Genomic DNA, 27642 nt, shown 5'->3' with positions numbered 1-27642 from the left:
AAATCAGTCCTGTCACAGCACAAGGAGCTGATACAGGGCTGTGACAAAGATGGGAGTCACCCCAGCACTTTACTCAACTAGAGAAACCTTTTCCAAGATCTTTCCAGAAGCAGCAGTCAAATAAGCCCAAATTATTTCACACACCGAAAGGGTTTTAGCATTTTATAGTAATACTGTAAACAAAAGATTAGGTCAAAATATTGTACAGACAGAATGACACTGATAAATACAAGGATTTAAAAAAGGCAAAAAAGCTTTTCCTTTCCTCTGCAGCATTTTGTAAAGGAAGAGCAAGTTTGTTTACAGGGGAACAAGAGGAGATCTAGTAATAAAAGAAAAAAAACCACCTTTGTTGTTTCAGGTGCTATAAACTTTGTGACTGCAGTGCTGTGTGATGGGAGGGTTAATGAACTTGCTGCTCGTGGGTTCCCCTGCTGGGTTTGAACCCCTCTGATTTCAGCATAGCTGGAGCAAGGGCTGGCAGTTACCAAAGTGTCCCTTGGGTTTGGATCAAAGGCAGGTTTAAATAAGAGATAAATAACACCATAACTCAGTGCCACCCTGCTTTGGAAAGCAGGTAAGATATGTTAAAGAACAGCACACAGAAGTGTCCTGAGACACTGAAAAAGACCAGCTGCTGCCTTTCAGTGATTCCAATTTAAGTTCCTAGAAGATTCTCACTATTTAATTGCCAGGAGCATGATTTTGAAGGAGGTTTCAAAAAGGTCTTTTGCAGTTCTAATCTCAGCCTGCCTGTGTTCCCATCAGGCTACAGATGCTTCTGGGAGTCAGAAGGGCAGAAAGGAAATAAAACCCCGCAGTGAAGAACATTAATTTACTGAGTTGTCATCTCCTCTCTCCGTTCCTTCCTCCCTCAGACTCTGGAAGCCAGTTACAGCATCAGGAATCCAGCAGTGTTATGGCACTTGTGTTTGGATATCCATGCAAACACACCATAATTTAAAAAGGAACCAACCCCTGCTGCAGCTCCTGGGCAGTAACAACACACTTCCAAATGGGACACAGGCAGAGCAAAAATCAATGATTTCCTCTCCCACCTGAAATTCAGATTCCCAAAATGTCTCATTTTTGAAATTATGGACTGACACACTTTTGTGAACTGTTAGGAATGAAGAAACCTGGAGCACATGTGGCCACTGGGGACCCACCCACCCTTGGGCCAGGCAGCCTGGCAGGGGTTACTCAGTAAGTTGTCAAATTTTGAAGGAATTGCATAAAAAACTTCGGAGATATAAGAAATGTTTTCACATTTGGATATGTTGAGGTACAGAGGTTATATACCATGGCAGACACAGCTGCTTTTGCACTGGCACTCTTCTAACTTCCTTTTTTTGTTAATTAGCACAGAAACCTTTAGTGAAATTGGATGTGGAGTTACTGAGCAAGGCTGCTGCAAACAAGACGGTGCCTTGAAGATGACAGGAAAATTCTGTAGGAAACTTAAGAATGAATTACTAACTCAGAAACAAAGGATAATATTTTAACCACTAATGCCCTAAAAGTAACATCAAACATATATATTAATGGCATAGTGACAACTAAAAGAAATAACTATTAAGTTTCAAATTCCTTCCAAAACAGATAAAGTGACAAAGACCTTGTAGAGTTACACGTAACAAGCTTGGATGCCCACAACTACTATTGGTTTAGCAGACTAAAAACATATTGCACAACAGTTGATATGGGAAGAGAGAATATTCGGCTTGTACCCCGTTACCAGGATGACAAACCTCCTTCCTGCTGGTTGGCAGTGAGGGTCCCGGAGCCTTCGGAGCCTCATCCAGAGGGATCCTGGCAGGTGAGGCTCCAGGATGGACGGAGCGAGGCAGACACTGCCCTCCCATCCGTGCAGGTGGTTCCAGAGGAGTCCCACAAGCAGGATCTGAAAGCAGAACGTGGCCCCAAGGAAACATCTACAAGAGCTCGAGACAGCACTGGGACGTGGTATTGGCTCGACAGCTATTTGCAACATGCTATTATCCATAACTACACTGGCAACACAGGCACAAAATAAGGCAGTGGGTTAAATTAATCATAAGATTGTTAGAAAACATGCAAAAATAATACTGAGTTTAAAAAAAAAAAAAAAAAGTTTCTTGCCCCTTTAAGTTTTTCCTCGTAAAAATTCGAATAGTCCCACACCTTGGTGTCGAAATCCAACCTTCTTTAAAAAACAAGCCCAAAAAGCCCCGAGTGACTCAGTTGTTGTTCTCTTTGGTTGTGATGGTGACGAGCTGCTTGGCAGCCTTGGCGATGTCGTAGGCGCACTGGATGACCTGCTGTGTGACCAGCTGGATGTCCGTGCTGGGGCTGCTCTCCACGGGAAGGGCCTTCCTGCACTCCGACTGCAGCCGGTAGGCACTGGAGGTCAGCAGGCGCAAGGACGTCCTCACCAGCTCCGACTTGGGCTTCTGGGGAGGGAAAGCAGAAGCTGAACTAGGCAGAACAACAAACCCTTTTCAGCAGCTGGGAGTGCTCACAAGGGCTCTCTGATGGGGGACATCTGCTGCCAGGCCCTGTCCTTCTGCACAGGCCTCTCCGCGCGGCGGGAGACGCAATTTCTCCTCTCTCATCTCAGGGAGATGTCAAGCCCCTGCCAGGCAGCGCACAGGGAATGCTGCTTCACCCTCCCGTAGGAAGTTACTCATACACATTTTCTGGTGCCTGTTTCCTGCTCCCAGCCCATGTCCTGGCTGGCAGGAGGGGACAGTGTGTCCAGGATGATCAGTGTAGACGGGTACAACAGCCTTAGATCTTTGCTGGCAGTTTTAGAAAGGTGGGTAAGTTTAGGTAGTAAGGTAAGTTTAGAAAGGTAGGTAAGTTCACAAGAACTCAGTCATGGAGATGTCTCTCCCTAAATTTGCTGTGAACAAACAGATCACTTTGGTGGATGGGTAACAGATCTAAACATGCCTGCAAGTAAGAAATCCAGGCACCAGCACTCAGATGGAAAAGGGGGTGATGAGTTTAGTGAAATTCCCATATAACCACACAACTCCTCAAGCTAGATCCAAGTAGCCTCCAGTTTTGGAGGAACTACGTGCAATTCTTAAGAATTTTAAGTTCAAGAGTACAATTAGAGGCCTGGATTCACACTTTAGCCCTTCCCAGCTGCCATGTTAATAAATGCAGAGGTGCAACGTGTAAAACACCTCATAATTTCTCCCTTCCTCTGGCTTTTGGTTTTTATTATGAAGGGAAATCTACACATGGGGAATGAGGCCAAAGCCATTTTGATGCTGGCAGGTACTTACTTTTGGGAACAGAGCTGCCATTTCTGTTACTGCCACATGTATTCTCTCGGAGCACGGTATATAGCTGCAAAAAGATGCACTGGGTTACTCATTATGGAGAGACTCTCCTTCCTCTTCCAGTTCACTACTCAGTGGCTATTACTCTAAAAACAACTATGTAACTTCAGAAAAAGCAAGAACTTAACCAACAGTGCAAAATAATTCCTTAAGTTTTCATTGTTCTTCAGAGTGGGTTTGAGGCAATAACTGTTCACACCTGTTACACCAACTGCTGTCAGGAACATCTCCATTTGTATGCAATTATGGAAATATGTCTGAATATTACAGAATCACAGACTGGTTTGGGTTGGAAAGGATCTGAAAGCCCATCTAGTCCCACCCCCTGCCATGGGCAGGGACACCTTCCACTTAACCAGATTGCTCCAAGCCCCCTCCAACCTGACCTTGGACACTTCCAGGGATGGGGCAGCCACAGCTTCTCTGGGCAACCTGTGCCAGGGCCTCAACTACCCTCACTGGGAAGAATTTCCTCTGTATATCTCACGTAAATTTCCCCTCTGTCAGTCTGAACCCGTTCCCCCTTGTCCTGTCACTGCAGTTCCTGATGAACAGTCCCTCTCCAGCTCTCCTGGAGCCCCTTCAGACACTGGAAGGTGCTCTGAGGTCTCCACACAACCCTCCCTTCTCCAGGTTGAACAGCCCCAACTCTCCCAGCCTGTCTCCATAGGGAAGGTGCTCCAGTCCTCTTACCCACCTCATGGCCTCCTCTGGACTTGCTGCAACAGTTCATTAACTGCACATTAATTCATACTCACATTTCTTAAACCCACCCCCCTGCCCAACAGCTTAGATACTGGAATTCATCTCCAAAGTGTACAGAGAGTGGCTCAGCTCACTGTTTGGTGGATTACTGTTGTGTGCAGGACATCATGCCCAACCAAACTGGTTCATGTCAGTCAGGCACAAAGTAAAGTGAGATTCTGCAGCTTGCAAATATTTAAACAAAATCTGGTGATACAGAGGTGCTTTAGGGGAAGAAAAGGCAAATTTTTTTGCAGTCTTGACAACTAAAAGCAGATAGAAAAAATAAAAATCACTTTGTATGTGGGACCTGAGTAAGTTTAAGACCTGAGTAAGTTTATTTCCACCCCGGTGTCAGTTCATGACCAGGTGAAGCCAGGAATGCAGCACCATGCAGGTATTTTCCCTTTCTCGTTTTCCAAATGGAAAGGCCAGACCTCTGCTGTGATGGGCTGTGCCCAACTTCCCATATGGAATTCCAACCTGACTTTTTGGGTGAAGTTTAACTAAAGGTAAAACATCACATTAAGGCAATTTCAGAACGCAAAAATGCCTTCTTAGATTAATTAATACACAGTAAACAAACAAGACACAATTCTCACACAGCAGTCTGCACACACATGCATCCCCAAACTACCAACTGCTTTCACCACGTGCGAGTTTAAGGCTAAATATTCTGTAATTCTGGTGACTTAGCTCATAAAGCAAAGACAGGTTCCATTGGTCCTCACAGATTTTCCATCTAATTTATACACCAAATGAAATTTGGTCTGTTCAAAATAGATCTTAAAACTATTTACCATAAACTGCTGTGAAACTTACGGTAAACAGTGAAGTGTTAGTGTGCTCTGTCACAAGTCTAATTTCAAAAGACTCGTTTTTATGTTTCAAAGACTCAGTTTTAGCATAAGATAGTTCACATGATTCAATCTTAAACATGAGAATCTCAAAAATCACTACATAAGAGCATTCAAGAAAACTATTCAGCATTTGTAGGTTATGGTAGGTCAGTGCCCTTTCAAGCAAAAAGAGTCCCAAAACCCACTCCCCAGTTGTTATTTATTCAGTCATCTTGCAACACCAAAGGTGCAAAAGCAGTCACTTGCAAATGCACTGAGAGAGAAGCAACACACTGGGGTCATTTTGGCAATGCAGGAAAATTGCTGTAAAAGGAGTATTTCCATGTGTCTCAAATCACATGAATTCTTCCAAACTAAAAGTGGAGAGAGGTCTTTCAAGTTCACCAACATTCCCATTCTGCTGTTGAGTTAATGATTAATCTGCTCCCTGACTAGCCACACTGACCAGCACCCCACCTCATAAAAGGGAAATTTGCTGATTAAACCTTTTGCTAACAAGGCAGAGAAAGCCCTCAGAGTAACCTGAATGAAAGACCCAGGTTAATGATGTGTTTTATTGTACTTTCTCTAGGTCAGCTGCAGTGTCCTGGAGAAATGGCTTTAGTTTATCATCTAAACACTCACTGTGAGCTCGTGAAATACTCTGACATGTGTGTTGGGTTTACACACATTGCAGTGAGACATCAGGAAGATATTCAAGTAGTGACAGCTTGGAAAAAGAATCCATCATTACCAGTAACTTGTGTTCATCTCCTCTAATCCTGACATTTGTCAGCTGGGGTTTGAACCTGAGAAGTTCTTCTGAAGAGCGTCTCACTTAAACTTCACTTTTATTTGAGGTACTTATAAACAGTATTTTGGTTGGGTTGGAAGATCCCATACAAACACATTTTTTCACTGATTTGAGACACAAATGATCTCATCTGACCCCCAGCTGCACAAACACTCAGCTGTCAGGTGTGAATGTTCTGCACTGGGGATGTGAAACTCCTGCTTCTTTTGCAATGGTGCACAGAAGCAGCAACCACATGTTGTGCTGTTAGTTCATAAAATCACAGAATCGTTTGGGTTGGAAGGGAACATAAAACCTCAAAGATTTATTCCTAAAGGAAGAAATTGTTCCCTGTGACGGTGGTGAGGGGCTGGCACAGGCTGCCCAGAGAAGCTGTGGCTGCCCCATCCCTGGAAGTGTCCAAGGCCAGGTTGGAGGGGGCTTGGAGCAACCTGGGATAGTGGAAGGTGTCCCTGCTCATGGCAGGGGCTGGAATGTGATGGTCTCTAGGTCCCTCCCAACCCCAAGCATTCTGTGATTCTATAGTTCTATGATCATCCAGTTCCAGCCAAGTTGTTGTAATTTAATTTACCTCAAAGGACAATAAACAGAACAGAGACAGGAGAATCCTTTACACCAGAGCCAGCTCCAGTTCAGGCTGTGATGCTGTTCCCCACCAAATCAACACTGGGAGCTGCCACTGCAGGTGCTGTCCCAGGTCTGCAGGTCCCTGATCACCCAGAGCATTTCATGCATCGCTCTCCATGACCCCCGTGCAGATGGAGCGGGAGGGAAAGAGGCAGCAGAGAGAAAGAGAAAGGACACTGTGCCTGGGAGGCAGGGACAGAGGCCAGAGTACCAAGAGGCAGGGCTGGGCTGCTGCATGGTCAGAGGCTGCAGGGGAGCTCTCTCAGCCCAGGGGAGCCGTGTGCTGAAGCAGCTGAGGCTGTGTCTGAGCTGGAGTGTGCCCACACGCTCCAAGGGTCTGCTCAGAGCATGGGAAAAGGGGGGGGAGAGAGTGAGGAAAGAAAGGAAGAATGTGTTTCATTAATAGATGATATTCTTGCATCATTTTTTTACTCTCCAATTATCTACACAGCACATGATTTTTCCCTACAACGTTCCCACCACCAGCTTGGAGGATGTATTATTACATCCCCAGTAACTCATTTTGGTAAGGAAGCATTCCCCTGTGTTAAGGACGCCAGGGAATAGTAAAATAAAGAGCAGCAGCTTCATAGTTCAGTGTTTTGCAAGATGACACTCATCTAAGTACAGGCAAACACCCCACCCCACACATGGTACAAGAAAACAAAAATGAACATAACAGGTTGTTTAAACATCTGATCAGTTTAACAGTGAAAGCCAGGTGTGTTCTCTTCTTTCTTTCAATGATTTTTTAAAAATTCAAATACTGTAAACTGTGATATACACATAAACTAAACTCATTTAAAGCTTCTCTTACTGTTCCTTCTCTGTGAGAAACAAGTAATAAGGGATTGCAGTGGAAAAGGTTCTGGCCAAGGGCACTGAGCTCAGCACAAGCACGTTAGAACTCACCATTCAGCGTCAGGGGGAGAGGCCGCCCTGGCCCTTCTAAAAATAGAAAAGTACAAGGAGGAAAAAACACAGAACCAAAGTGCAATTGTTGTGCACTTCTCTGAGCGAGGCAGGAAGTGAGGGCTCAACCCAAACCACTGCTGCTCCTCACAGAGGGCACAGGGGCTGGAGCAGAGCGAGGACCCGCCTGCCTGCAGGATCTGACTTCCTGGAGACCAAAGTGTTCCAGCCCTAAAATGCATTAACACCTGGGAATATGTAATTCTTATTTACAGCCTTCTGGAAGAGCTATGTGGGAGCACCACCTGATGATCAGCAAGAGCAGTATCACTTTTACTCCTCACAGCTATGCTGGATATTAATTGTTCAGGTGGATCAGAAGTTCCCTGAGGGAGCCAAAGCTGCTGCAGGCTGATGTGCTGAGTCAGTGCCCTGCTTACTCAGCTGTGTCTAAACCCAAGAGTTCAAAATACTTTTTGTTGGTACATCATCTGTACTAACACCTCAGAAGAAAGGCAATTTCTCCCTCCTTTGTAATTTTCTCCTAAAACAAGCCCTGGTGTAACTATCAAATTTGTGTGGGGTGTCCTTACCTACGGACACGGAGGTGTGAAAATCCAAGAGAAACTTGCAGCAAGTTCTTTGTAACACATTTGATTTTTATCTAAACCAACACTTATTTTGCAGCAGAACTGCACAAGTTAAGGGCAGCGGCCAGGGCAGGGCAGGACAGGCAGAACTGCAGCCAGAACCCACTCACAAGGGGGCTGGTCACTGGTTCCCACTCACCCTGTGGTGCAGGGACTAGGACACCAGGAAACACCAGACCCACACATTTTATAGGTGTGAAATGGAAGGGCTGTACTTTTCATCTTCATGTGTACTACAGGTGAAAACACCAGAAGAATTTTCCTTGTTTCTCACCAACTGCAGAGCTCTTCCAGCACTCACCCCTTACCTGTCGTGCTTGTTCTCCTGCGCCGCTCGCAGCAGCTCCTGAATGTTCTTGGTGATCTGCTCAGTCTTCCGAATCACATCTTCTGTACTGGGCAAACTGGAGCTGGGGGCTGGGTCTGTGTCCTCAGGGATGGATCCCTCCCCCTGCCAGACAATGCTCCGCTGCCGGCCCTTCCTGCCCGACCTGCAGGGGAACAAGGCAGGGGTCAGCCTGGGGACACGCCTGGCTGGGGGCACATGTGGAGCCAGGTGTCAGCCCAGTGTCACAGCACCTACCCCGGCTCCTCCAGCTCCACAGGGGTGGTGGGGTTGTCATAGTCACTCTCAGACACGCTGCTCTGCTTCTCCAGCTTTGAGGCCTGCAAGGAACACAGACTGATTTCAGCCTGTGCAGGGAAGAGCAGCCCTGGGCTGTGCCAGTGCTGTTCCCATGTACGTGGGCTTGCTCTCAGCACAACAGCTCCTGCACCAGCTGCTGTCCCCAGAGCCTGCTGTGCCCCCTCACCCCATGCCAGGCTTCTGCTGCAGCTTGTACCTGAGGCCCTGGGCACTGCCAGCACAGCACAGCCCCACCAGCCTGAGCGCCAGGCACCCAGCGGGGCAGGACAGACAGACAGACACAGCTCCTTCCCCTGCCACTGAAACTGCTCTGAAGGCACACAGGGAGAAAATCCCATCAGGAGGAGAGGTTAAATGGAGAGGGCAGGATCATGAAACAGGATCCTGAACAGTGAGCATGAGCCCACTGGAGAGGGGCAGAACCCCAGGGAGAAAGAGGCCAGACCAAGAGCAGGAGGCCCATGGCAGAGCAGAGGCCAGAGCCCACGTGGGAGGCTGAACACAGAGTGGAAATCAAACCCAGCATGGGAGGGTGAAACAAGAACTGAAGCCCCACACAGGGCATGAGGCTGAACCAAGTGAAGGAGGCCATGACAGAAGAGAGGCCAAATCAAGCACCAGGGTCTGACACCAGAGCAGAGGCTGTCCCTGGGAAGCCCACTGCAAAATGGAAGACCAAAATGAGGGTTAAGATGTGGCAATGGGAAAGTCAAAATAAAGACAGGAGACAGATGATGGCTGGAGGACAAACTGTGGGTGGAAAATCAAAGGGCACAGAATGGAGGAGACTTGGAGCCCATCACAGTTCGGAGGCTGACACAAGAACAGATAAGGCCCATTGCAGACTAAAGCCCAAAACGGTGTGGGGAGCCAAAATGTGAGGAGTTGAGGCCACTGAAGGCTTGATACTGATACAAGGCTGGGAGGCCAAATAAGTGAGAGATGTGGCCCAGAGCAGAGCACAGGATGCAACAAGGGAGGCCCAACCATCAGGAACAGATGGCCATGGAAGAACGGTGTCAAAAGGGGAGCAGGGCAAATTCCAAAGTAGAAGCTGAAACGAGGGAAGGAGGGATTCAGGGAAGCAGAGACTGGACACTGGACAGAGCACTGTAGGCCCATTGCAAAGTGGGAGGCTGATCCCAGAGAGAAGGTGGAATGAAGAATGGAATACCAAAATGAGCTTGGAGGCCAAATCCGCAGCCAGGCCCCAGGATCACCACACATCCACCTACTGTAGTCTTTTAAGAACTGCACAGCCCATCAGAAGTGCCCACTACAGCTTGTCCATTTGCAACCATGTCACACCAGTGTCACTCTGCACAGAGATCAGCAGCTCAGGGTCCTCCACAGATCCTTGCTGAACAACCAGCCTTGGGGCTCTCCAGAAACCCTGAAGTCATGAGGAGGGAATCTCAAGTGTTAGACTGCAAGGGACACCTCCAACCTGCATCCCTGATCCATACACTTAGGAATCTGCTTACAAAATAATACTTCTACCTGAAGAACAGAGAAAAAATGTGACCAGGAACTGGTTTTCATTGGCTGAGATCCAGTAGGTTTGTTAAACACTCATCCAATGTTAAACCCAGCAATTCTCACTGAAGTACCTGGAGTTTAAAGTTACTCTGCACAGAAGGAACAAAACCAGCATTTTTTGAACATTCCTTAGAACAGCTGGTAAAGATCAACTGTAAAAGTGACACGTTTTGAAGATAAGAAACTATCATGTGTAGGGTCTAACCTTTCCCCTCTCCCAGATGTAGAGACATCAATACAAATAGTGCAAAGCTCTATTATATGGTCAGAAAAATAAACCACAACAATGAATCACAAAGAATAGGATACTATGGAATCACTAATAGAGAATCAGCATAGAATAAAACCAAAACAAACCTTCTGTAAGCTTCTAGTACCACACAGCACTGCTATCAGCTGGAGCCAAATCTAGACTTCCTTTTGACCAAGCAGGATATTTGATTGAAATTTTTATCATCCATCCCTACTTGCAAATCTAATATTTTCTGCACTGATACGTTCAAACACTGTACAGTCAAAATAAAATGGGGAGAAGAAGAAATTAAAAAGAAGGTTCTGTGTCCTGGCAGGGAGAGGTCAGAGTATGGCCATTCGACATCTAAACCCCCAAACTTGCTATCCATAAGACAAACAGTCAGTCAGGCCCATCTGGATTGGTGCAAAGTGCAGCCCCCAAGAAAAGCAGCTTTGAAGCCAGGCCTCATGCAGTGCTTTTAGTCAGCAGGGAGAGTTGTACATCGGCTTAGAAATATCAGCGAGCGCCTGGAAAATCACTGTCCAAGCAGCAACCAACTTGTCTTCTGGTGTTGTGCAGCTGAACAAGTGATCTGAGAACTGTGTGTGGTGTTAAACGCCAGAGATTGTGAAGTTAGAGAGAGGCAAGTGCCCACAGCGTGTGGCAGAAGGAATGAAGGGATGAGTTCTGCTCCATGCAGAAGGCCAGGCAGCAGGAGAGGGGGAAGAGAGAGGCATCTGGCTCTGGGGAGATGTCACCTCCTCCAGGGAAAAGGTGGGAAGGTACTTAACCCTTCGTGTGCTCTCATCCCTTGACCAGGAAAGCGTGGAGGGGAAGGAAGGTAGAGATGAAGAGGAGGTCACAAACGCACTCCTCCCGATCTAAAAATGGGAAAGAGAAAAACACTCGGGAAAAACCACAACAAAACACAAATAAACTCTTAACTTAAATAAAGGAACATTTTAAAACCATGGAGATGACAAAGCAAGAATGATTTTGAGAGTTCAGCTTAGCCTGAGTGGATTTAATTCTTTCAAAATACAATTCATGTCACCCTAATATTGACACTCCAGAGGTGCCAAATTCCACAGAGAACAAAATATATTCACCACAATGCCAAATTAACTAACTCCACATAACAAATCAGTGTTCAAACCAAGTGACCAAAGGACCTATACGGGGCACTGTCATGTTTTGCAAACACTATCACACACAAATGAATTTTGACATTTCTTGCTGCCAGAACTGCCTTTGTATCAACATGCCAATATAATTCAAAATGATCCAGATGTCATAGTTTAAATTAATTAATTGGAGGCGGGGAAAAACCCAGCAGACAAATTTCTGCACTGATTCCCTGGTGCATTCGATTGTCTTTTTGGAATGTGCATGGAACGTTTGCCCTCTCTCATGCCATAGCTTTAAAATATATTTTAAAGGTCTTAATCATTCAACTGGAAGGAAATACAAGACAGTGCTAACAACAGGGAAAGATGCTGTAACAAATCCACAAATTTTAAATATGTGTCTAAAAAATACTGTCCTGTGTTTCTGCCCATGAGGAAACCTAAAAAGATAATAACAAAAAATTAACTGTACTAGTTAATTCAATGCACTCATTAAGTAAATGCACTGGTGTGTGCTGGGTCACTTATGCAAAGTGTGAACACCTCAGTACAAAATTTCTTTAGTAATAGGGAACTCCCTCTCCACTATTTGCACATCACACAGGAAAATACTAAACCAGAAGAATCTGACTGACAGATCTAAACCATCTCCAGCCTCCAGCTGCAAACTCAGAGAAAAAAACTGGTGTGTGGAAAACTCAGCTTAAATTTTACTTTTTCAAGGTGGTTCTGAAGTTCCACAAATTGGCATCTGTCTGTATATCTGAACAAATCCATGAATATTACCTGCCTTCTTTGAATACTACTTTCCTTCCTTCCTCATTTTCAAACAGTCACATTTTGATATTTGGCATATATACTGTGGTTAAAAAAAACAGCTGAGCAGAAGCCAAAAGCTCCAGTTTACATGTTCCAGGACTGCTATAGCTTCTACTTTTCAAACCATCAGGCTCCTGCAGACATGTTAATACAGCAAACATGAACAATTCTCACAGTTCTTATTCCTTCTGGTTTTTTTCCTCTCTGAGGCAGAGCTGAGCAGCGTCGGTGAACGAGCAGAGCTGGAAGAGCCAGGAAAGCTGAACATGAGAAGAAATGCAGAAGCAGCAGCAGTTTTACTCACGTGTGGAGGGAAGGGCTGCAGCCTTGGGCTGTTTTCCTCTGGGTAGGTGACCTCCCCCATGGGCAGGTAGGGCTTCTGCCCCGAGCCAGTCTCGTACATGGACATGGGCCTGCTGCCCCGGGCCGACGGGCGCCGCTTTAAGGAGGAATTGGTGGTGGGGTCTGGGTACTCAGAACCACTTTGGACCTGATAGATATTGGTTGTGGCCTGTCTTCTGAGGTTGGTATTTTCACTCTGTAGCGTTTGAAGCTGAAAGAAATGTTTAGCAGTGTTTGTTTCCTAACAGCAAGTGCCAAGAGCAAACTGCCCATGCAATACACGCTTGTCAGCTTTAATAACAAATCCAGTTACTGGTAGCTGGGGGTTCATTTCTTTTTCAAAATCTACTTGACTTGCTTGGTATAAGCACAGAAACATCTGTGTTCCAGATGTGGAAATATTTAGGTGCTGATTTCCAGCACTGCAAGCTAATTTAGATCTTAACACTGGGTGCTGTAGTTCAAAACACACGATCCATTCTTTCCCGGCTGCTGTACTGGCACAGGAATTGTGGGATATAATGAAGTTGTGAGGGAAAGGATCGACAACACAACAGTTTTCCAAGCAAAGTGATCCATTTCAGCAGCCAATACAAGAATTTAGCAGACTTTAACATAAGGCCCATGAAATGTGACAATGCCAGAACTGCAGCACAGACACCAGAGGCAGCACAAAGGAACTTGAGCTTGCTCTGCAAAGCAAGGAGAAAATTTAGCTTATGAAAATTAAGCATCAGCTACTGCTTTCTAAGAAGCCAAGAAGAAAGCATTTTAAAGCTTTTGATTATTACTTGACTGATAGTAAAAATGCACCAATTCTGTTTTATTTGGTGGAGTTACTCGGAGTAAGTTTGCTATATTAACACATCAGAAAGAAAAGATTCAGTAAAGAACACTGCAGCACAGCAATGATTTCCCTCCTTCTACACCACATGAATATACTAAAGCCTCATTAATGTATAGGCTCTGAAGACTTTTTTTTTACCCTAAATACACTATATCTGTTTAAAGAAACTCAGTATAAGTGGAAAGTTAATTCAGTTGATGCAAGAGAAATGCTCAACCAGTACAAGCCGTTAAAAGACCAAGGAAACACCGTGAGATCCCCCAGTATTCACCATCTCAGCAGATCTGAACACAACAGAAGAGAATGTTGGCCCTTCACAAACAAGGATACTCCAACCTGCTGAATTAGCTTGGCCTCAGGTACAAAGAGCTGAACAGTCTCACCACCCTCCAAAGCATCAACCTCTGCCCAGAACAGCAGGTTCACCTGCACAAGCACAGCCTGAAAAACTTTCTCTATATGTCACTCTTGCAGGATTTTAATTATTTGGAAAATAGGATTTTAAACACTAATTAAAGGGATTAATCTGAGGAAGCAGCCAGTCCTTTCTAGCTACCATGTCAGGCAGCAGACTGAACTCAGTACAGATATAAATTCTCCTTAACCCCACAAAAGCCTCTATTTGCAAAGCACACAACAAATTCTTGATTTGTTTATATAAGGAATTAGAGGTCTGGCTTCCAAACTCAGATTTTTGAGCTTTTAATTCAGGGTTTTAGCACAAATGTTCAGTTTTCTCTTTGTATCAGACCATCTACTCATAGTAACTCGTGCTGTAAATGAGACATCTCTACTTTACCTTTGTCCAGACAAACCCACAGTGCAGGTTTAAGGCAGGAATTGAATTTATCACTATGTCCTATAGGTGCTATTTCCCATGGATTCAAACACAGGCAAACAAATAAATCTTGGCCTCCTGGTATACAAGAACTTTATACTGTATTGTCACATTGCAGACCATTCTGTACAGCCAAACTAGGTTGGATTTTAATTTCTCTTCATTCCAGCTAGGCTTAATAACAGGAAAAACCCACCAACATATTTACTGGAAAAGTTGGAAGTACATTATATAGATGGCACTTACTTCCTCATTGTTTGAAGACAATAAAAGCACACAAGACTTGCAAAAACTGTCTTGTTACTTGGAAAACTTATGTCAAAGCTTTGACATAAGTCAAATCATCATCATGATTTGTTGGGTCAGATCAGCATCAGCTCCAGAAAAAACAACATTCAAAGCATGTGTTGCACATAAATATTTATAGTGTCATATCTGACCCCAGAGCAGCTCTTTAAAATTAGAGTTTTCTCACTATCCCAATATTGGGTTATTGCATCCTCAGCTCCAGCAGTTTTATTCTAATAACTTCAGACACCCCAAGAGCTGAGGGGTTACAGAGTTGTGCCTGTTACCTTTTTCTGCATGATCCTCAGCTCATCACTCAGGTTGATGTTCACTTTCATTAACTGCTGAATCTTCACCTCAGAAGCCACCAAAGCATTTTTAACTTGCATATATTCCTGGGCTGTCACTGGTCCATCTGACAAGTCTGAATCCAGGCTCTAGGAACAGGAACAGAAAAATACTTAAACCATTGAGAAAGAAGGAAACAAAACAATGACATTTCTACAGCTTTTCATGTATTTACTTCAAAAGAATCACAGTTCAATCTAAGTTAAATTAATAAGATCCATTAATTAGCATCATTTTAGTCCACTATAAAAGATATCCGCTGTCAATCAACTCTTAGCTTCTCTAAAAACATTTGTCTCAGCATTTCAGTGACAAAATACTGTTTTCATAAGGATTTTTAAAAATATGCAATGAAGAACTGGAAAGTCATAAAAGATAGATTGCTAAACATCCAGTGTGCAAATCATCAGGGGAAAATTAAAGTAGAATTAATAGACCTACTGCCCCTTTTTCAACCATTCTGCATTATTTTCAGGAATGGTTTAAACCACTTGTTCACATTGGTCTGCTGTAAATATTTCTTCAGTAGGAAGCAGTACCTTCATGAAATATCATGGAATCACTGATTGAGGATGTTTTGGTACATGCAATTATTTCATGTATGCAATTAGGTCTCTATCTTATCTCCAGATACACACATTACTTTTCTAGAGAAGTATTTTTTTTTACAATAAAAATTCCTCAAGTCACAACACTTAATCTTATTAGAAAACTCATAGAGTGAGGCATGATTACAAAATTAATTTGAAAATTAATCTGAAAATCCATTTTCTGATCATTTATGCAAGTTAAATCCCCCTTCACAAGGGGAAGGATTGACTGCAGATTCCCTTTATGAGTAACATTCAGGGTGTGTATCACTATTTCAAGCCTACCTTCTGTCTGTTTGATTTAGCTGCATTTGTTTCCAGATCTGTGTCCTCATCTGAAGCAACACTGTCATAGTCAGGCTGGTCATTATCCTGACTCTCACTGCTGTGCTGATTGCTGATTGATTTGAGTATCAGTTCCACATTTTCTGCAGATCGACACATTAAAAAACATACAAGGGAGTTTGGAGAAGAAATGGAAGTGCACACTTTTAAAACATTAATTCAGATCCACCTAACAGGTGTGAATTACCACTGTCCAAAACTAGTTTGATGGTTTTGCCTTTTCATTTCTTCTAAGTGTTTAGGCAAGTTAAAATAAGTGATGAGAATCACGCTTTAACAGCTCAGTGAAATTCACACATTCTAAAAAAACCCAACAGACTACCCTGGACAAATGGATGCCAGCATTCAAATGAAAAATACAGGGAAAAATTAAAAGTTAGAAAAGATTTTTTTGTGTTTTCTCTCCAGAGGGAGAACCAGTGCTCCAATGTTATTTCATACCATCATGGCTAGAAGTGTGGCTCTGCCTTGTTGTTAACACAAGTATTTGTGATCTTTGCTATCTGTCATGCTCAAGAAATACAGAATATAAACATTTTTGTTAGGTGAATTAGCAATAAGATCTAAATTACAGCCATGTCCTGCATGTAGGGAGCAGCCAGAAATTCCAACATCTAAACCCCTGCCATTATCCCAGATGCCAGGGGAGACAAGTGTCACTCTTGCACTGTTCAGGAGTATTCCAGAAAATATTATCAAATTATTATAAAAATCACAACCATCACAAAAGAACGTTCCTAAATTGCACATATCCCCCTTGATTCTTGTTACAAATACCAAGTTAAACAGACTAATCTTCCATATTTGGGCATTATTTTGGTGGCCTACTGCCTGTTGTCAGTAGCCTGATATCCACGAGTTAGTTTCTATTTATAAAAACAATCTCTCTCTCTCTCTCCATTGACACAGCACTGCTGAAAGGGTTCTGGAAATGACTGAACTACTGAGGAACTGCCTTCAGAGGAGCTGACAACAGAAGCTCACTCACCTTTGGAACCAGTGAGAGGATTCCCCTGTTGTCTTCGTTTGGCATCACTTAAAATATCTATGACCAGTGTAGCAAACTCATGGGCATTAAATCGAGCCAGTTTCTGTCTTCCCTAAATTACAGAATAATACAAGGAAAATAAAAGTATATCCTGTGTTAGATGAACAGCAGAGTTCCCAGAAAAACTAAGACTATACACTCAGAGTGAGTTGACTATTCAATTACATTTATTGCAAAAAGTGTGACTTAAAAGGGAAATGTAAATTATTTTAACCTCTTTCCAAGTAGATGTAACTCTTCTACAGTAATGAAATATAGTAAAGCAATATTCCTTAGGCCTATTAAATTACCTGGTCTATTAGACTATTTTTCAGCATTAAGAAGATTTCATACCTGATTCCTGGTTGAGGAATATTCAGGATTTACGGGAAGAAAAGGGACCACTGTGGTCTCTGTCACAAGTGTGCTGTGATTCTGAGTTGCAAGCCAAACTGCTCCAGAGGGAAAAAACAAAAACAGGGAATAACCTTCCTGTACTATTCGACAGTGTTTCTTGTCAAAGAATAAAAGACAATTTCAAACACAAACACAATCAATTCAAAGGAAGGCTTTTTCCCCAGAGGGTTCCCTACTCTGTGAAAAACACAGCATTTTTTGAATTAACATCCCCTTCATACAATGCAAGACAAAGAAACTCCCATCAGCAGTAATTACTGAATACAGAAGCATTTCAACAGAACATGTGGCTGGATTAGCATCTTTTTTGTAACGTAACAATTCAGATTTATCTTATTTCATTCCAGAAAGCCTCACTCACCTGCATCTGTTTCCCTCCTGTCAACTTCATCATACACATCCATGGCAAGTTCTTCAAATAAGTGGTTGCTTAGCTAAGGGTGGAAGAGAATAATTACAGCTTGAAAATAAATTAAACCCAATAAGATCTCCGTAACAGAGAAAATGTAAGAGCACAACTCTGCTCTATTTTCTTCAGTCTATATAATTTATAGAAATGCTCCTTTCTCAGCCTGCCCAGTGAGGTAAATCCATGGAGCAGACTTGGATGATCACCCAATTTCTGGGTACAGGGACAACAATTCTGTTCTACACTTCTTTACTGGTTAATGGATTTTTCTCTCCTATCTGACCACAAAAAGACCTCGTGTGTTTGGGTGAAGCAGAGCCACTGTGGGAATGAGGTACCAAACACCACCATAGATTTGGGATTAACTGAACAGCGAAGGCCCACAAAATATTTGTGTTTCCAACTGTTCCTGCAGTGGGTGATTCAAGAGATCCTTGTGTTAGGAAGCCTGAAAGATGAAGTGAGGAGTTTGCCATGTCTAGAAAAGGAGTTTTACTTACAGACTGAAGCTTCTTCTTGGCTGCTTTTGCCAGTTCTGATACATCCAGACTGCTATGAAAACAAGATGTGATCATTACATCTACAGCATGTCATGGCTTAAACACAAATTCTACATTCCAATAACTCAGTGATTAAAATGTCACTTCTATTTGAAACCCCTTAATATTTTAGTATTTTTAGTATCACTTTTAACACACTGATGTTACTAATACAATATCACAATTAGCATATTCAAAAGCTTTCAAACACAACAATCTTAAATTTAAAAAAAAATAATCCCAAAAATCCTTTGGAATATGGATACCCACAATTTTTTACCCATATAATTTTAATTTTATTAAAGCTTTTCATAGAAATTTTGCAAGCAGTAGGTTGGACAGTAGTTTACTTACAGCCGTCTTATTTCCAATTGCACAGCAAGAAAAGAGAAACAGGGACTTGTAATTAATACTTGATATGTTTGGTACAAATATTATTTCATTGATTCACAACCAAAACTTAAAAACACTCAGATGATCAAAAGTATAAATATTTTCAGAGGAAAACACAGCTTTCTTGTAAGTATTACTTTAAAAAATCAGGAAATCACCTCAATTGTTCCTTAAATTATTACACAATCTGTTACTTAGGAATTCCCAGGTGTGTTCCCTTAATAGAATTGTCTCACCTTCCCCCTGCATTTTAACAAACACAGTAAACTTCTATAATTTTCTGATTTTGTTTATATGAAAATATCCTTTCTAGGAAAAAAAGCTTCCAAGATTAATAAAGGCACACATAAAAAGTTGGAATGGCAACGGGCTTAAAAGGTGTTTCAGAAAGAAAATTAAATGTAATCATTAGGGGGTATTTTATTTTGATGTTTTCAAACATTCCATGGAATCAGCAACTTACCTGTCTGCCATCTGAGGTATAACAAAGTGCTGCCCGTTTTTGTGCTCTAGAGTTGAAAACAAATTGCATTTTAATAGGTTGGTACTGGTCTATGATTTTCAAGAATATAAGGAAAAGGCAAACACAGAATAATTTATTTTGCATGCAATTACTCAATTTCCAATTACACAGAGTTAGCAAGTCTTAAAAGAAGACTCCTACCACAATTTCCTGCTATTATCAAAGATTCCATTTAAAGCTTATTAACTGTATTAAAATCATATTAAAAAAGAATATTAAGTTCTAAAATAGGTGACTTTATGGCAGCTAATGGCTAAAAACTTGCAGGTGTGCTCATGTTCAAAAGGAACCTACTTAATTAACACTCTCCTGCTTTTGCATTTCAATTGCAAGAAACGATTTGGAAGAATTTCTACAGTTTATATATAGAACATGCATTTGTGGCAAAAGAGAAAGGAGCTTAATTTTTAATCTAGGTATATTTAAAACCCTACAGTTTTATCTGAATTTTAAATGCATCATCACTAATCTTGCATCTTATACTTTCTTTGGTTCTTCCTGTATAATTTATACAGAATATAAACACTAGAATATCTGAAATGGAAATAAAAAGTGCATTAACACTGACACAAACATCATATGCCACAGTCTGAACTGTCCTATAACTAAACAGACAGACCTCAGAGTGCAGTTTCTTGTGCTTACCTGGTTTCCTGCCACAGAGATAAAAAGCCAACCTGTCTGTGAGCTCGTACTGGATCTCCACCAGCCGCTCTGCCAGCTCGTGGTGCCCCCCTTGTCTGGCTCACACACAGAGGGGACATCAGTCAGTCATTGAGACACACAGAATTAAAAATGGTCATAGAAATTGATGTAGAACAACCCAGCACAGACCCACAACCTGGTTCCACCCTGTGCATCCCAACCCATCTGTGCAGTTCAGCCCTTTCCCACAGCAATTCCCGAGTTATTTCACACCCCTGGAGCCTACTCAGCTGGCTGAGCTTGCAGACACTCTTCTCCCCAGATCCCTTTCCTGAGAGCTGCTAGCCTGGCACAGCACAGCCTGTGTCATTGGGATCACAACTGTCTCAAGCACCCAGAACACGAGCTATGAAATGACAAAAATGCCTATTTATACTCTTTATGCATCCACTCCTTCTAGAAAAAGTATAATCAGCATTTAACATCCAGATTATTTTCAGGACAGAAACGTATCTAAGCAGGTTCCTCACGTGATTTATGAACATCAGGTAATATATGTCAGAGCTTCTACCTTGCATAGTCAACTGGAGTTTTCCCACTGGAATCTTGTGTGCCAGGATCAGCACCATAAACCGTTAACAGTTCCGCCTGTAAAGTCTGTCCTGCCTTAGCAGCAACATGGAGAGGGGTGTTTCCTTTCTCCTACAAGGGATGAAGGAAAATATCTACTTAATCAACAGGCCTGAGCAGAAGATTGAGCTATAATTGATGGTTTATCAAAACAATGAAAAGAGTGTTCCTACAGGATGAAAGAAGTTGGCTTGAGCTCCTAAGGAAAGCAGCCGCAAACAGGTCTCCAGGTTCCCTGTCCTCACACTGGAATGGAGTTGCTGGAAAAGAAGCAGGATTATATTTAATACAACAGCAACAACAGTGAATCACCATTTCCTTTTCATCAATCCTTTCAGAAAGTGGTGTGCAAGAGTTCTTCCCCAATTAACTTAAATCAATGCCTCTCAACCATCGCTTCCAGTATCCATACATATTACCAAAAAAAAGCGGCTTCAGGGTGAAGCTAAGCTCTATTTATTTATGTAACAGTGCAGAAAAACTGCAGTGGTTGAATCAAAAGCAGCTAACTGAAGTGAGTCAGGTTTGCTGTGCTGTCCCTGCAGGTGCCCCCTCACCTTGCTGAGGTCTTTGGCAGTGACACTGTCGTCCTCCCGGCACGGCAGGCGATGCACAAACGCTAACATCTGATACTTAGCTCTAATGAACTCGGCTTTGTTGGGACTGCAAACAGAAATCCAGGCAACAGAAGGGAAAGGAAAGAAATATCAGTGCCTTCATAGTAATACAGATGCTCTAGAAAAAAAGGAAAATTCACAAGTGAAGATGGAATCAGATCTTTGCCAGTGGCAAAGTCAGAAGTGGAAAAATATTTTCATTAAAAAACAACCCAGCGCTGATTGTCTGACTATGCAGAGCAAACTTCTGTTACTAATATCAAAGTATCTGCAGACCACGGCATGTGGTGTGTGTTTCTGAAAAGAAATGATGCCAACTACAGATCTATACTTACTATATGCAGTTATTTACATTTTAAAATGAAGCACCATAATCAGTGACAGAAATCTCCCAATTTTTGCTTAATTCATCAGCCAAACTCGGTTTTTTTAGCAGCATTCACATAACTGAAGCACGTGGCATGAGAATTAAAAGTCTTTTGATTCAAAGACTATTCACTATTTAAAGTGAGAGGTCAGGAGACAACAGTTCGGGGAATTCAAGCAATGAATTTTTGCAATAAATATTTAAAAACTAACCCTTGGAAAGTAAAGAAAAAATAATAATGGGTGCACAAATAACTAGTTTAGTCTTGTTCTCCTCCAGTAACAAAACACACACAGGTTCCCATGGATTCCTTGCTGCTCTGTCACCGCTGAATAAAATAATTACAGTTCTATAAAATAATAATTCTGCCATTTCCCACTTACTGCACTTTGTCCTGCGGGCTGGCCTTGCGCCGTCCACTCATGACAGAGGCAGGGTCCAGCAGAGAGTGTTCCCAGATGGAATTAGCACCATTGTTGTACAGCGTTTCAACCATCTGAAACCCAGGATACACACACAGGCATTGACATTGTGCTGCTGGCTGCACTAATCAAATATCTGTAATTATTTCCAAGCAGATATCAAGCCAACAGATTCCCATTCTGTGTGCCAGCACCCAGAACCTACTGGGATATCAGAACTGGACACGTGCTGAGGAGGTTATGATGTGGAATGTAGTAAGAAGCTCTTTGAAATTCCCTTCTCTTCCCAACAGCAGCTCTACTGAAAAGAAAACCTTGCTATACATTGAAAATTTAGGCTGATGCAGATCTGTTGAAGAAGTGTGAAAGAAAATTGAGGTGACCATCCAAAGCAAAGGTATCAAATTAAAAAGGCAGAGACAATTCTGATTTCAGTGGTCTAGTATTAGTGGTCCATCACAGAAAACAAGAGAAACAAGGGGAGACTAACTTAGAAAATGAAAGATTAAGAGGACCAGCCCCTCTCAAACAACAGTTTAATGATATTAAAAAATTAATATATCCAGTTTTAACCAAAGAGGACAGTTTTCTTTCCTACCTGCAGCAGTGTTGGAGGCCACGGCGTGTGTTTGAGGTGCCTCACTTGGGAGATGTGGCGGCCCAGGCTCCGGTGGACACTGCAGCACTCGTCACAGATCAGAATCCCCCTGTTTATGGATGCCCAGCAAGGATCTGGAAAAGAACCCATTAATTACAACACAGGAGGCAACATGACCTTATATTTCAAACACAGACTCCAAAACAAGGAGCTCTGCCTTCTTCCCTGCTTAGCCACTCTGTGAGTATGTAAATGCTACAGCCAGGGGCTCTGGGTGCTGGGAAAATGGGAAACACCAGCCCTTGCCCTCCTGGGGGATGAGGGATTCCCAGGACAGCAAGGAGATCCGCTGTGGAAACTTGGGAAAAACCCCACTGCTTGCAGTTCTTCCTGTGAAAATAGTTTCCTTTCCAAGCACAACAGGACACTGAATTTATCACCGCCTTGAAGTGCTTTACTTGGTATTTCATGGAGTCCCACATTCCTAACAACAGCACCTACCTATTCTTTGGAAAAACTCCAGTTGGTTTATTTTTGGGAAAAAACCCAAACCTGCCACAAAAATCTTTATTGTTTTTTTTTTAAAAACACCCAGTCCATACACACAAAGTGGGAACAGCAGTCAGGTTTTTTCCCTGACTACTCAGTCTTCACTTCTATACTATTACAATATTCTTTCAACTTCCACTTTAAATAATAAAAACACTCAAGAGTGTCATAATTAAAAAAAAAAAAAAGTACATACATGTCAAGTCAAAGGCTCAGTAATATCCAAAACTGTCAAGCAAAATAACTTTATCTCTCGTTAGATCCAAACTGAATCATCTTACAAGCAACGCAGAAAGACAACTGACGGGAGGTGAAGTAGTAAATAATATATATGAGCAATTACGGAGCTTCAAACATCAGAAAGCATAAAACCGAGTAGGAATGGTACATCAGGTTGAAACAATAAATGCCCAACAGGACACCAAACAGGTCCCTTGGCTGTTTGGAGCTCAGTCTCCAGAAGAAACTCCAATTTCTGTCAGTGACACGTGAAACTCAACGTGCCAGAACCCTGCAGGAACAGGCGACCGAGCAGCCAGACAGAGCTCCTGACCCAGCACATCGCAGGAGAACAAAAAAGGAAATCAAGGAATTCTCTTTTATTTTGGAAAGACCTTAATTTCAAATGCAGAGATGAGTCTCAGGCCGAGTACAACGTGAGCCTGGTATCTGATGAGAGGCCTTCTGAGCGCTGTCAGAACACATCTGAGCAATGGTGCATCAGGGAAAAGGCTTCTCTGACCCATGCAACAAACTGGCTGAATCCTTGAACATGAGATCTGATCACAGCTGTGGTTTCTGAGCAGAGCTGATGTTGTCTGTGCTGAAGGCAATGCAGGCAAACCTGTTTGGACCCTGGGCCACGAGGGATGGGAGTCTATTCATCCACGATAACCATCACAGCCCAGAGTCCAATTAAAGCAGATGTTTTAAGGAAAACCCTAACTTAATTTAAAAAACAAATCAATAACATGCATACAACCTCCTTGTTAAATCATTCCATTACTTTAACAGCTTTCACTTCCAAGAAGGAAAAAAAATGGCAATGAAGTGAGAGGTATCTGTTGTAACCCAAGGACACAAACTGAGGCAGCCTTCCAGATTAATGAGCCTGATCCCTTCTCGTTAGAGCCCAGCTCATCACACACAGATCACATCCTTCGGGATCCTTCCCTTTCCTGTTCCTGTCACTGCTCCCAGGCTGCTCCTGAGCATCACTCAGTGCACAACCAACAGCCAGCGTTGGGGGTTTTCTTTACATCCACCCCAATACCCAACTCAACTGGCTCCAAACAACAGCAACTCACCCCGATGAAATCAGCCACTGTTTATTTGGTCATTTCATAGCAGAAAAAGGGGTTTAAAAACCCTGCTGAAGAATAAAAGCCAAGGCTTTGCTTGTAATTTCAGCTTGTACATTGTACCTAAGAGAAATCACATTGCTGAAAGGGTTTGTGTTTAGGTAGAGTCCCTCAAAAAAGGGCGCTGCTGGAAATGCGGACGGTGGGATGCAAATAAATGCAGTAAAAGGAAAACAAAAGGAAAGACAACAGATGGATTCAGCAGGGAAACTGAGCAGCTGAGCACACTGGGCCAAGAGAAGGCTCTTTGCTCCTGCAAAGGTTCCAGGAGCCCAAAGGACACAGAGCAGGATGGATTTGATGCCGTGCACAGGGGAGAGCACTGATCAAAAAGCAGGGGGAAGTGAAGCACTGCAACCTGTTTTCTGCATCTGTGGCCCCTCACTTCAATCCACACCTGGCTTAGCACCATTTACTTGTTCCAAAGAACAGATGGGGATGGGAAAGGGAGAAGGGATGTGGTATTAGGCAGGCTGAAGAAGCAGAAAGTGCTCTCAGTTTATGGGAAAATGGATATTTTGGGTTTAAATTTAATGGAATGAAGCATCTGTGCTGGAAATTATTTGAGTCATTTTTAAGAGAGATCCAGTTATGGACTTGATCAGAATATGCTTAAGCCAGTACCAAAATATACAGAATCCTAGAATCATTTAGGTTGGAAAAGACCTCCCAGACCATCGAGTCTGTGACTGATCCTCACCTTGTCATCTAGCCCAGAGCAGAGTGCCATGTCCAGTCATTCCTTGGACACCTCCAGGGAAGAGGACTCCACCACTTCCCTGGGCAGCCCCTTCCAAAGCCCGACAACCCTTTCCATGAGGAAATTCCTCCTAATCTCCAACCTGAACCTCTGCTAGCACAGCTTGAGGCTGTTTCCTCTCCTTCTGTCCCTTGTTCCCTGGGAGCAGAGCCTGACCCCCCCTGGCTCCACCCTCCTGTCAGGGAGATGCAGAGAGCCAGAAGGTCCCCCTTGAGCCTCCTTTTCTCCAGGATGAGCCCCCCCAGCTCCCTTAGCCACTCCTGGTGTTCCAGACCGTTTCCCAGCTCTGTTCCCTTCCAGCCCCTCAGTGCCTCTCCTGCCGTGAGGGGCCAGAACCAGACACAGCGCTCGCGGTGCCTCAGCAGTGCCCAGCACAGAGACAATCCCTGCCCTGGTCCTGCTGCCCACACTGGTCTTGATACAGAAGACAAGAGGGGAGAGGCTGCAGAGCCGGGGCCAAGCACTTTCAGGAACCTGCAGGGTGATTCAAAACAGGAAGTGTGAGATGAAGACAAGCCCAGCCGTGGGTCTGAGAGTGAACTCCTGCCTGGGATAGGAAGTGCACCAGAAGGGCTCCGGTAAGATCAGCTCGTGTAACAGAAGCCTCTCCACATTCTGCCACAGAAACAAAGGGAGTATTGAGGAAGTCCCAGGGGAAGCACTAATTAATGCAGGTGTCAGGCTCACCCGACCTGGTGCAGCCCCCAGGGCTCCTGACACAGCCGACCCCCCCCCCAAACCCCTCTGCTTTAGGGAAAGGAAGAGTTTGACTTATTTTATTTAAGAAAGGATTAAATGAAGGTTTCTTTACATCTATGGATCAGACAGCAGATTTGTAGTAAATAAATAAATACCAGACAATGCTGTAATGTCACGACACGACACAATAAAGGGATGGGTTACAGGATTATCCCAACAGTGATTCTGATACCCTGACCACCTTAAGGAAGACAAACAATCCCAGAGCTTTATCTGAGTCAAAACACCCTGATGTTTAAAAGCACAGATAGGCTCCCTTGCGTGATAGGGACAAGTGCCTGCATGAGAGATGTCAGATCTGTTTACTGCAAAAACAGAATTCTGTGAAGATACAAGTAGAGTCACAGAATCCCAGACAACTTTGGGCTGGAAGGGACCTGAAAGCTCATCCAGTCCCTGCCATGGGCAGGGACACCTTCCACTAGAACAGGTTGCTCCAGGCCTCCTCCAACCTGGCCTTGGACACTTCCAGGGATGGGGCAGCCACAGCTTCTCTGGGCAACCTGTGCCACAGCCTCACCCCTCTCACAAGGGAGAATTTCTTCTGTAAGAAGACTGGGATTTTTACTATTCTTTTTTTTTTTTAAAACGTAAGTCACATTTAATACAAGTTGTTCTTCCCTCTCCCACATCTTTTCTTCTGGCCATTCAAATGTTACCTACATTATAGTGTTTTAATTAATTTCAGTACATACATAATTAATTAATTATATTGGAAGAACCAGCACAGAACACAAACAGCAAAAACCTCAGAGAAGGAAAGACAACCTGATTAAAAAAAAAAAAAAATTAACCAGGACAGTTAATGTAAGAGCAGCAGAACTACAGATGGTCAGGAGACGGAACTGCCTTTCTAAAGACAAGATCTGTCTCCATAAGCTCCAAACCAATCTGCAGTGAGAGACGTGTCAACACACAGCAGACGCTGCTCTGAGCCTGTCCGCCCCGCGTCTGTCAGAGCCCTCAGCACCACTTTCCTTGGCAGTCTGGGACACCAACACTCAGCCCCGGCCGTGGGACAAGGCTCAGCTTAACCCCCCTGACCCTGGAACACGGGAAGGGCGGAATGGCCCCAAACCCTGCCCGGCTCCCACCTCCCCAACTCCCCAGGACAGCCCCGTCCCTCCCAGCGACACACTCCCCACCTGTCAGCCGTGTCTGCGAGGGGTACTTCTGTCAGCCCTCATCCCTGCCGAGCTGGGGAGCCCCAGATCTCCCTCTGCCCAGCCGGATACCCACAGGACGTTCCCGGGGCTCTGCCGCCTCAGCCCCCCGGGCGCTCCAACACGGAATTTATCCCACCCCTGGAGCGCCCAGGGCCAGGCAGGACGCGGCTGGGAACGACCTGCACTGAGGAAAGTGTCCCAGCCCGTGGCAGGGAGTGGGACGGAATTAGCTCGGAGGTCCCTTCCCAGCCATCCCACCGCGGCCCCTCACGGGGGCGGTGACACCCCCGGCGCTCGGAGGGGCGGTGCCGCCGGGCCCGGCGCGGTGCTCACCCTGCGCGCTGCAGTCGGCGCACACCTCGCTGCTCCTCAGGCGCTTCGCCATCGCGGCCCCGCCGGGAGCGGGAGCGGGGCCGGTAACGGGCCCCGCCAGCCCCGCGCCGGCACCGCGCATGCGCACCACCTCACCCGGCGCCGCGCCGCAGGCGCACGGCGCCCCGCGCCGCCATCTTTACTCCTGGCAGCCCGCAGTGTCAGCTCCTGGTAGGGACCTGCCTCAGATCGAGCGCTGTTTCAGC

General features: G+C 44.0%; 1 protein-coding gene across 9 annotated transcripts; it reads right to left on the bottom strand.

Annotated features, from left to right (window-relative positions):
- Window positions 1-131: 131 nt before the first annotated feature.
- On the bottom strand, window positions 132-27516 carry GIT2 (GIT ArfGAP 2). Of its 9 annotated transcripts, XM_032706056.1 has the most exons (22): window positions 27398-27516; window positions 22470-22603; window positions 21833-21945; window positions 21023-21128; window positions 20639-20725; window positions 20407-20537; window positions 19836-19930; window positions 19131-19176; window positions 18629-18634; window positions 18236-18287; window positions 17688-17760; window positions 17264-17361; window positions 16871-16982; window positions 15823-15965; window positions 14887-15036; window positions 12589-12837; window positions 11130-11219; window positions 8502-8584; window positions 8227-8409; window positions 3276-3339; window positions 2187-2432; window positions 132-1905 (listed from the first exon to the last, which is right to left on the bottom strand). In XM_032706056.1, the coding sequence occupies exons 1-21, from the start codon at window positions 27447-27449 to the stop codon at window positions 2220-2222; spliced, it is 2280 nt and encodes a 759-aa protein (XP_032561947.1). In that variant the 5' UTR covers window positions 27450-27516; the 3' UTR covers window positions 132-1905; window positions 2187-2219. The 9 variants fall into 9 exon arrangements, with proteins under 9 accessions (XP_032561947.1, XP_032561946.1, XP_032561949.1 ...); XM_032706055.1 differs by having other exon boundaries at window positions 132-2432; XM_032706058.1 differs by having other exon boundaries at window positions 132-2432; window positions 18236-18284.
- Between the last annotated feature and the right edge of the window lie 126 nt (window positions 27517-27642).

This window comes from Chiroxiphia lanceolata, chromosome 18 (genome assembly GCF_009829145.1).
Source record: "Chiroxiphia lanceolata isolate bChiLan1 chromosome 18, bChiLan1.pri, whole genome shotgun sequence".
NCBI classification, from domain to species: domain Eukaryota; kingdom Metazoa; phylum Chordata; class Aves; order Passeriformes; family Pipridae; genus Chiroxiphia; species Chiroxiphia lanceolata.
Note: the sequence above shows the minus strand (reverse complement) of the source record. Positions and strands in the feature narration are given on the sequence as shown.

What these genes read in the sequence shown, in the direction of transcription:
- GIT2 (XM_032706055.1), bottom strand. Translation starts at nt 27,449, where the DNA reads ATGGCGAAGCGCCTGAGGAGCAGCGAGGTGTGCGCCGACTGCAGCGCG. An exon ending in GGCCTCCAACACTGCTGCAG is followed by an intron (nt 21,946 to 22,469) that starts GTAGGAAAGAAA and finishes CCTGGGTTTCAG; the next exon opens with ATGGTTGAAACGCTGTACAA. An exon ending in TGCAGCCCTTCCCTCCACAC is followed by an intron (nt 11,220 to 12,588) that starts GTGAGTAAAACT and finishes TCCCATTTTTAG; the next exon opens with ATCGGGAGGAGTGCGTTTGT.